The sequence below is a fragment of the Ascaphus truei genome, unplaced genomic scaffold (genome assembly GCF_040206685.1).
Source record: "Ascaphus truei isolate aAscTru1 unplaced genomic scaffold, aAscTru1.hap1 HAP1_SCAFFOLD_2263, whole genome shotgun sequence".
NCBI lineage: Eukaryota > Metazoa > Chordata > Amphibia > Anura > Ascaphidae > Ascaphus > Ascaphus truei.
The window spans coordinates 32428-43055 of record NW_027455180.1 but is presented as its reverse complement, the minus strand read 5'-3'; the positions used below and the strand labels follow the sequence as shown (position 1 = coordinate 43055).

At 57.8% G+C, this 10628-nt stretch overlaps 1 protein-coding gene across 1 annotated transcript; it reads right to left on the bottom strand.

Moving 5' to 3' along the window:
* Positions 1–852: 852 nt before the first annotated feature.
* Positions 853–10554, bottom strand: INO80E (INO80 complex subunit E; the record flags this gene model as incomplete). The annotated part of the gene is made up of 6 exons (XM_075582355.1): positions 10405–10554; positions 8488–8570; positions 8119–8189; positions 4314–4366; positions 2310–2385; positions 853–940 (listed from the first exon to the last, which is right to left on the bottom strand). Coding segments are annotated over exons 2-6 (369 nt in total), but the record flags the coding sequence as incomplete, so codon positions are not given.
* Positions 10555–10628: the final 74 nt, after the last annotated feature.

The following is a 10628-nucleotide window of genomic DNA, read 5'->3' as shown; positions in this document are numbered from 1 at the left end:
GGTGGGGAGAAGGAGAGAGAGGGGGTGGGGAGAAGGAGAGAGAGGGGGTGGGGAGAAGGAGAGAGAGGGGGTGGGGAGAAGGAGAGAGAGGGGTGGGAGAAGGAGAGAGAGGGGTGGGAGAAGAGAGAGAGGGGAGGCAAGGGGGGGAGAGCAAGGGGGGGGGAGCAAGGGGGGGGGAGAGAGCAAGGGGGGAGAGAGCAAGGGGGGGGAGAGAGCAAGGGGGGGAGAGGCAAGGGGGGGGAGAGAGCAAGGGGGGGGGGAGAGAGCAAGGGGGGGGGGAGAGAGCAAGGGGGGGGGAGAGAGCAAGGGGGGGGGGAGAGAGCAAGGGGGGGGAGAGAGCAAGGGGGGGAGAGAGCAAGGGGGGGGAGAGAGCAAGGGGGGGGAGAGAGCAAGGGGGGGGAGAGAGCAAGGGGGGGGGGAGAGAGCAAGGGGGGGGGAGAGAGCAAGGGGGGGGGAGAGAGCAAGGGGGGGTAGAGCAAGGGGGGGTAGAGCAAGGGGGGGTAGAGCAGGGGGGGTAGAGCAAGGGGGGGTAGAGCAAGGGGGGGTAGAGCAAGGGGGGGTAGAGCAAGGGGGGGAGAGCAAGGGGGGGGAGAGCAAGGGGGGAGAGCAAGGGGGGGAGAGCAAGGGGGGAGAGCAAGGGGGGGAGAGCAAGGGGGGGAGAGCAAGGGGGGGAGAGCAGGGGGGGGAGAGCAAGGGGGGGAGAGCAAGGGGGGGAGAGCAAGGGGGGGGAGAGCAAGGGGGGGAGAGCAGGGAGAAAATAAAGAGAAAAATAATGAGAGAAAACAAAGGGAAGCAGAGTGTGAGAGGCGCGGGGGGAGGAGTCTGTATTTGGGGGGCAGGGGTGATACTCACAGCGCTGAGGTACCGGCTCCCGGCTGGGTGCAGGGACAGGCCGGAGGAGGGGGACGGGGAGGCCGGGCCGGTGGGGGGGCTCCGCTTCCTATGGGGGAGACAGAGGAGAGGTTAGAAGCATTAGAAGCAGGTGACGGACACGTATATACACAGCACTCTCTCACACACACACTCTCTCTCTCTCTCACACTCTATCTCTCTCTCACACACTCTCTCACACTCTCTCTCACACACTCTCGCACACTCTCTCTCTCTCTCTCGCACACTCTCACTCTCTCGCACACTCTCACTCTCTCGCACACTCTCACTCTCTCGCACACTCTCACTCTCTCGCACACTCTCACTCTCTCGCACACTCTCACTCTCTCGCACACTCTCACTCTCTCGCACACTCTCACTCTCTCGCACACTCTCACTCTCTCGCACACTCTCACTCTCTCGCACACTCTCACTCTCTCGCACACTCTCACTCTCTCGCACACTCTCACTCTCTCGCACACTCTCACTCTCTCGCACACTCTCACTCTCTCGCACACTCTCACTCTCTCGCACACTCTCACTCTCTCGCACACTCTCACTCTCTCGCACACTCTCACTCTCTCGCACACTCTCACTCTCTCGCACACTCTCACTCTCTCGCACACTCTCACTCTCTCGCACACTCTCACTCTCTCGCACACTCTCACTCTCTCGCACACTCTCACTCTCTCGCACACTCTCACTCTCTCGCACACTCTCACTCTCGCACACTCTCTCTCTCTCGCACACACTCTCTCTCGCACACACTCTCTCTCGCCACACTCTCTCTCGCACACACTCTCTCTCGCACACACTCTCTCTCTCACACACTCTCTCTCTCACACACTCTCACTCTCTCACACACTCACTCTCTCACACACTCACTCTCTCACACACTCACTCTCTCACACACTCACTCTCTCACACACTCACTCTCTCACACACTCACTCTCTCACACACTCACTCTCTCACACACTCACTCTCTCACACACTCACTCTCTCACACACTCACTCTCTCACACACTCACTCTCTCACACACTCACTCTCTCACACACTCACTCTCTCACACACTCACTCTCTCACACACTCACTCTCTCACACACTCACTCTCTCACACACTCACTCTCTCACACACTCACTCTCTCACACACTCACTCTCTCACACACTCACTCTCTCACACACACTCTCTCTCACACACACTCTCTCACACACACTCTCTCACACACACTCTCTCACACACACTCTCTCACACACACTCTCTCACACACACTCTCTCACACACACTCTCTCACACACACTCTCTCACACACACTCTCTCACACACACTCTCTCACACACTCTCTCACACACACTCTCTCACACACACTCTCTCACACACACTCTCTCACACACACTCTCTCACACACACTCTCTCACACACACTCTCTCACACTCACCTCTTGGCTGTGGGGGTGCTCAGCGCTCTGCCCGTCTCTGCGTCACTGTTTTCTGAGGACGCCGTCACATCTGAGTCTGTGAGGACAGAGGGGGATGGATTATTCCCCTGACACAGCCTCCCCATCTCTCTCTCCCCCCCAGTCTCTCTCTCTCTATCCCCCCTGACTCGCTCTCTCTCTGTCCTCCCCCACCCCTCCCTCAGATCCCCCCCTCTCCCTGCCCCCTCTCCCTGCCCCCTTTCCCTGCAGCCCCTCTCCTTCCCCCCCCTCTCTGTGTCCCCTTCTCCTTCCCCCCCCCCTCTGTGTCCACTCTCCTTGCCCCCCCCCCCTCTGTGTCCCCTCTCCTTGCCCCCCCAGGCTTCTCCTCTCTCTGCCCCCCCTCTCCCACTCTATGCAACCCCTTTCCCTGCCCCCCCCCCCTCCCGTTCTCTCCCTGTCCTCGTTCTCCCCCTGTCCTCGTTCTCTCCCTGTCCTCGTTCTCCCCCTGTCCTCGTTCTCTCCCCGTCTGTCGTGTCTCTCTCCCCGTCTGTCGTGTCTCTCTCCCCGTCTGTCGTGTCTCTCTCCCCGTCTGTCGTGTCTCTCTCCCCGTCTGTCGTGTCTCTCTCCCCGTCTGTCGTGTCTCTCTCCCCGTCTGTCGTGTCTCTCTCCCCGTCTGTCGTGTCTCTCTCCCCGTCTGTCGTGTCTCTCTCCCCGTCTGTCGTGTCTCTCTCCCCGTCTGTCGTGTCTCTCTCCCTCTCTGTCGTGTCTCTCTCCCTCTCTGTCGTGTCTCTCTCCCTCTCTGTCGTGTCTCTCTCCCTCTCTGTCTGTCTCTCTCCCTCTCTGTCTGTCTCTCTCCCTCTCTGTCTGTCTCTCTCCCTCTCTGTCTGTCTCTCTCCCTCTCTGTCTGTCTCTCTCCCTCTCTGTCTGTCTCTCTCCCTCTCTGTCTGTCTCTCTCCCTCTCTGTCTGTCTCTCTCCCTCTCTGTCTGTCTCTCTCCTCTCTGTCTGTCTCTCTCCCTCTCTGTCTGTCTCTCTCCCTCTCTGTCTGTCTCCCTCCCTCTCTGTCTGTCTCTCCCTCTCTGTCTGTCTCTCTCCCTCTCTGTCTGTCTCTCTCCCTCTCTGTCTGTCTCCCCCTCCCCTCCCCTCTATGCAGCACCTCTCCCTGCCCCCCCAGACTCCTCCTCTCCCTGCCCCCCCAGACTCCTCCTCTCCCTGTCTCTCCAGACTCCTCTTCTCCCTGCCCCCATCTCTGTGTTCCCTCTCCCTGCCCCCCAGGCTCCTCCTCTCCCTGCCCCCAGGCTCCTCCTCTCCCTGCCCCCGACCCTGTGTCCCCTCTCCTTGCAGCCCCACTCCCTGCCCCCCCCGTCCCCAATCCCTGCCCCCCCCCCGTCCCCACTCCGTCCCCCCGTCTCCACTCCCTGCCCCCCCCCGTCCCCACTCCCTGCCCCCCCCCCGTCCCCACTCCCTGCCCCCCCCCCGTCCCCACTCCCTGCCCCCCCCCCGTCCCCACTCCCTGCCCCCCCCCGTCCCCACTCCCTGCCCCCCCCCGTCCCCACTCCCTGCCCCCCCCCGTCCCCACTCCCTGCCCCCCCCCGTCCCCACTCCTTGCCCCCCCCCGTGTCCCCACTCCCTGCCCCCCCCCCGTGTCCCCACTCCCTGCCCCCCCGTGTCCCACTCCCTGCCCCCCCGTGTCCCCACTCCTGCCCCCCCGTGTCCCCACTCCCTGCCCCCCCCCCGTGTCCCCACTCCCTGCCCCCCCCCCGTGTCCCCACTCCCTGCCCCCCCGTGTCCCCTCTCCCTGCCCCAACGTGTCCCCTCTCCCTGCCCCAACGTGTCCCCTCTCCCTGCCCCAACGTGTCCCCTCTCCCTGCCCCAACGTGTCCCCTCTCCCTGCCCCAACGTGTCCCCTCTCCCTGCCCCAACGTGTCCCCTCTCCCTGCCCCAACGTGTCCCCTCTCCCTGCCTCAACGTGTCCCCTCTCCCTGCCCCAACGTGTCCCCTCTCCCTGACCCCCCCTCCCCCTGTACCTGACGAATCTTCGTCCACATTCTCATACTGCACAATTCTATCCAACAGGAAACTGCAGCAAAGAGACAGATATCAGCGCAGGAATCGTAGGGGCAGGAGAGAGTGTAGTGCCAGAGCTCTGTGTGTGGAGTAGCAGATCCCACAGCAACAGCCGTGTGTGTGGAGTCGCAGAGAATACAATGACAGTCGTGTGAGTGCATGGGGAGTAGGAGAGGGCGCTCTGACAGCCGTGCGTGTGTGCGCATGGGGAGTAGCAGAGGTAGTAGTAACAGCCCGGTGTGTGTGCGGAGTAGAAAGGATGTAGTGACAGCCCTGTGTGCGCGTGCGGAGTAGCAGAGAGCAGCGACAGCCCTGTGTGTGTGTGGTAGAGAAGCAGAGGTATCAGTGACAGCCCGGTGTGTGCGTGCGGAGTATTAGAGAGGTAGTGACAGCCCTGTGTGTGTGTGTGAGAGTAGCAGAGGTATCAGTGACAGCCCGGTGTGTGCGTGCGGAGTATTAGAGAGGTAGTGACAGCCCTGTGTGTGTGTGGTAGAGAAGCAGAGGTATCAGTGACAGCCCGGTGTGTGCGTGCGGAGTATTAGAGAAGTAGCGACAGCCCTGTGTGTGTGTGGTAGAGAAGCAGAGGTATCAGTGACAGCCCGGTGTGTGCGTGCGGAGTATTAGAGAGGTAGTGACAGCCCTGTGTGTGTGTGGTAGAGAAGCAGAGGTATCAGTGACAGCCCGGTGTGTGCGTGCGGAGTATTAGAGAGGTAGTGACAGCCCTGTGTGTGTGTGTGAGAGTAGCAGAGGTATCAGTGACAGCCCGGTGTGTGCGTGCGGAGTATTAGAGAGGTAGTGACAGCCCTGTGTGTGTGTGAGAGAGTAGCAGAAGTAGCAGTGACAGCCCGGTGTGCGCGTGCGCGGAGTAGCAGACAGTGACAGCCCTGTATGTGTGTGAGAGTAGCAGAGGTATCAGTGACAGCCCGGTGTGTGCGTGCGGAGTATTAGAGAGGTAGTGACAGCCCTGTGTGTGTGTGAGCGTAGCAGAGGTAGTAGTGACAGCCCGGTGTGTGCGCGTGCGCGGAGTAGCAGACAGTGACAGCCCTGTATGTGTGTGTGAGAGTAGCAGAGGTATCAGTGACAGCCCGGTGTGTGCGTGCGGAATATTAGAGAGGTAGTGACAGCCCTGTGTGTGTGTGAGCGTAGCAGAGGTAGCAGTGACAGCCCGGTGTGTGCGCGTGCGCGGAGTAGCAGACAGTGACAGCCCTGTGTGTGCATGCGGAGTAGGAGAATGAGTAGTGACAGCCGTGTGTGTGTGTGTGTGTGTGTGTGTGAGTAGCAGAGAGACAGTGACAGCCCTGTGTGTGCGAGTTGTGAAAAGAAAAAACAAGCGCAAATAATATCACAACAAATCAAAGGTAACACAGATGATATACTATCCTTAATGAGTGCAGCTCCTGACGTAGAATTCAAACCAAATTCAATCAGCAAACGAAGGAGAAACAGGTGCGCAAATCACATCACGACATGGAAAAGAAAGTAGAAACACAAAATAGTGCAATATTGTCTACTCCAACAAAATAGTTTCAATGCTGGAAGTTCTATAGAATTTGCACTCACGTGTTTAACGTAAAATGAGAGCGTTGTGGTTGTTCAAAGTTACCAACTTATGTCTCCAGACAGGTACTCCAGATCCACATAGAGGGGGGGAAATTCCATATACAAAAAAGGAAAAGCAAAATAGTATAGTACTGTTTTTAATATTAAAAACACAAAGTATTCCACTTACATAAGTGCCTTTGTTTATGAGCATTCAGACCACCCTGGGTCATAGGGTCAGACAAGGATATTCACAGCAACAGCATCCGCTCCATGGCCGTCACAGCAGGTACTGAGATAAGCCCCTGATGAAGACTTTGCAGTGGAAACACGTGTTGGGTGATATCAGTGACTACTAAGAAGCCCTTGTTGATGACATCCAGAGTGGAGGACTTTAATCAGCCCAGTACCTGCTGTGACGGCCATGGAGCAGATGCTGTTGCTGTGAATATCCTTGTCTGACCCTATGACCCAGGGTGGTCTGAATGCTCATAAACAAAGGCACTTATGTAAGTGGAATACTTTGTGTTTTTAATATTAAAAACAGTACTATACTATTTTGCTTTCCCTTTTTTGTATATGGAATTTCCCCCCCTCTATGTGGATCTGGAGAACCTGTCTGGAGACATAAGTTGGTAACTTTGAACAACCACAACGCTCTCATTTTACGTTAAACACGTGAGTGCAAATTCTATAGAACTTCCAGCATTGAAACTATTTTGTTGGAGTAGACAATATTGCACTATTTTGTGTTTCTACTTTCTTTTCCATGTCCTGATGTGATTTGCGCACCTGTGTGTGTGAGTAGCAGAGAGACAGTGACAGCCGTGTGTGTGTAGCAGAAAGAACAGTGAATGCCCTGTGTGTGCGTGCGGAGTAGCAGAGAAAGCAGTGAAAGCCCTGTGTGTGAGTAGCAGAGAGACAGTGACAGCCCTGTGTGTGCACACGCGCGGAGTTGTAGGGGAGGAGTGACAGCCCGGTGTGCGTGTGGAATAGCAGAGAGCAGTGACAGCCGTGTGTGTGTGAGTAGCAGAGAGACAGTGACAGCCCTGTGTGTGAGTAGCAGAGAGACAGTGACAGCCCTGTGTGTGAGTAGCAGAGAGACAGTGACAGCCCTGTGTGTGCGTGCGGAGTAGCAGAGAGAGCAGTGACCGCCCTGTGTGTGCGTGCGGAGTAGCAGAGAGAGCAGTGACCGCCCTGTGTGTGAGTAGCAGAGAGACAGTGACTGCCCTGTGTGTGAGTAGCAGAGAGACAGTGACTGCCCTGTGTGTGTGTGAGTAGCAGAGAGAGCAGTGACAGCCCTGTGTGTGTGAGTAGCAGAGAGAGCAGTGACAGCCCTGTGTGTGTGTGTGTGTGTGTGTGAGTAGCAGAGAGACAGTGACTGCCCTGTGTGTGAGTAGCAGAGAGACAGTGACTGCCCTGTGTGTGTGTGAGTAGCAGAGAGACAGTGACAGCCCTGTGTGTGCGTGAGTAACAGAGACAGTGACAGCCCTGTGTGTGTGTGTAGCAGAGAGACAGTGACAGCCCTGTGTGTGTGTGTGTAGCAGAGAGACAGTGACAGCTCTGTGTGTGCGTGAGTAGCAGAGAGAGCAGTGACAGCCCTGTGTGTGTGTGTGAGTAGCAGAGACAGTGACAGTCGTGTGTGTAGCAGAAAGAACAGTGAATGCCCTGTGTGTGTGTGTGTGTGAATAGCAGAGAGAGCAGTGACAGCCCTGTGTGTGTGTGCGTGAGTAGCAGAGAGAGCAGTGACAGCCCTGTGTGTGTGAGTAGCAGAGACAGTGACAGTCGTGTGTGTAGCAGAAAGAACAGTGAATGCCCTGTGTGTGTGTGTGTGTGAATAGCAGAGAGAGCAGTGACAGCCCTGTGTGTGTGTGAGTAGCAGAGAGACAGTGACAGCCGTGTGTGTGTGTGTGTAGGAGAGAGAGCAGTGACAGCCCTGTGTGTGTGTGAGTAGCAGAGAGACAGTGACTGCCCTGTGTGTGTGTGTGTGAATAGCAGAGAGAGCAGTGACAGCCCTGTGTGTGTGTGAGTAGCAGAGAGACAGTGACAGCCGTGTGTGTGTGTGTGTAGGAGAGAGAGCAGTGACAGCCCTGTGTGTGTGTGTGAGTAGCAGAGAGACAGTGACAGCCGTGTGTGTAGCAGAAAGAACAGTGCCCTGTGTGCGTGTGCGGAGCAGTGACAGCGTAGTGTGTGCACACGCGCGGAGTAGCAGAGGCGCAGTGTTACCTCTTATCTCTGGACACTTTCAGCAGTTTCCTCTGTGCTCTGCGCAGCTCTTCCTGAAAACATTCCTGCTCCTGAGAGACACATTGTGTGAGATACAGTCCTAGAGGTGCCAGGCTCTGTACCCCAGGGCCCACCCTGTCCTAGAGTACCGGCCATGGCTTAGAGGTGCCAGGCTCTATACCCCTGTACCTGTCATGTCCTAGAGGTGCCAGGCCCTGTACCCGTCATGTCCTAGAGGTACCAGCCTCTGTAACCCTTGTCCCTTCCTGCCCTTGGAGGTGCCAGGTCCTGTACCTGTCATGTCCTAGAGGTACCAGGCTCTGTATCACAGCTCTCCTGTCCTGTATAGTCCTAGAGGTTCAGACTCACATAGATGAGGAATTTGAGTTTGCGCTTCAGGTTCTTGTATTTCCTCTTGTAATCAATCTCTCCGTCTGCCTGCCCGTTCATACCTGAGAGAGAGACGTCACACAGCACTGACATCACAGGGCAGAGTGCCATCACACAGCAAAGACACCGCTGTGACGTCACACAGCACTGACATCACAGGGCAGAGTGCCATCACACAGCAAAGACACCGCTGTGACGTCACACAGCACTGACATCACAGGGCATAGTGCCATCACACAGCAAAGACACCGTTGTGACGTCACACAGGATATCACAGTGACGTCACACAGGATATCACAGCGACGTCACAGAGCGCCGATTTCGCTGGGCACAGCGACGCCACAAACGGGCGATTTCGCTGGGCACAGCGACGCCACAAACAGGGGCGATTTCGCTGGGCACAGCGATGCCACACACTGCGCTATCGCAGGGCACAGCGCCGTCACACACAGCGCCAATATCACAGGGCACAGCGACGTCACACACAGCGCCGATATCTCGCAGAGCACAGCGACATCACCAGCTTCCATATCGCAGGGCACAGTGTCGTCACACAAAGCGCCGATATCGCAGGGCACAGCGCCGTCACACACAGCGCCGATATCGCAGGGCACAGCGATGTCACACACAGCGCCGATATCGCAGGGCACAGCGATGTCACACACAGCGCCGATATCGCAGGGCACAGCGACAATATCGCAGGGCACAGCAACGTCACACACAGCGCCGATATCGCAGGGCACAGCAACGTCACACACAGCGCCGATATCGCAGGGCACAGCGCCGCACACACAGCGCCGATATCGCAGGGCACAGCAACGTCACACACAGCGCCGATATCGCAGGGCACAGCAACGTCACACACAGCGCCGATATCGCAGGGCAAAGCGCCGGCACACACAGCGCCGATATCGCAGGGCACAGCAACGTCACACACAGCGCCGATATCGCAGGGCACAGCAACGTCACACACAGCGCCGATATCGCAGAGCACAGCGACGTCACACACAGCGCCAATATCACAGGGCAAAGCGACGTCACACAGAGCGCCGATATCGCAGGGCACAGCGCCGTCACACACAGCGCCGATATCGCAGGTCACAGCGCTGTCACGCACAGCTCCGATATCGCAGGTCACAGCGCCGTCACGCACAGCTCCGATATCGCAGGGCACAGCGCCGACACACACAGCTCCGATATCGCAGGGCACAGCGCCGACACGCACAGCGCCGATATCGCAGGTCACAGCGCCGTCACGCACAGCTCCGATATCGCAGGTCACAGCGCCGTCACGCACAGCTCCGATATCGCAGGTCACAGCGCCGTCACGCACAGCTCCGATATCGCAGGTCACAGCGCCGTCACGCACAGCTCCGATATCGCAGGGCACAGCGCCGTCACACACAGCTCCGATATCGCAGGGCACAGCGCCGACACACACAGCTCCGATATCGTAGGGCACAGCGCCGTCACACACAGCGCCGATATCGCAGGGCACAGCGCCGTCACACACAGCGCCGATATCGCAGGGCACAGCGCCGGCACACACAGCGCCGTCACACACAGCGCCGATATCGCAGGGCACAGCGCCGGCACACACAGCGCCGATATCGCAGGGCACAGCGCCGGCACACACAGCGCCGATATCGCAGGGCACAGCAACGTCACACACAGCGCCCATATGGCAGGGCACAGCGACATCACACACAGCGCCGATATGCAGGGCTGTGACGTCATAGAGGGGACACGGTACTGAATTGTGATATAATTTATGGTGATATGACGTCAGACGTCCTCGCGTAGGTGGCACTGTGAGAGACGTCTCAGCCATTTAGCGCCGTGCTATCACTTTAACCTAACATCGCGACGCATTGTGACGTCAGAGACCCGACTTACCCGCTAGAGTTCGGACTGGAGAGAGAACTACGAACCCTCCGTCACCAAGGCGACGCCGCGTCACTTTCGCTGGCGGAAGCGCGGCTCTCACGGGCCAATCGCGAGGCTGGGAACAGGTAGGCGGGTTCACACCTCGACCACCAATCAACCGCAACTGGGCGTGGCTTGTCTCGAAGGTGGGCGTGAGTTGACGCGAGGGGCGGGCAAGCTTTTCCTCTAAGGTG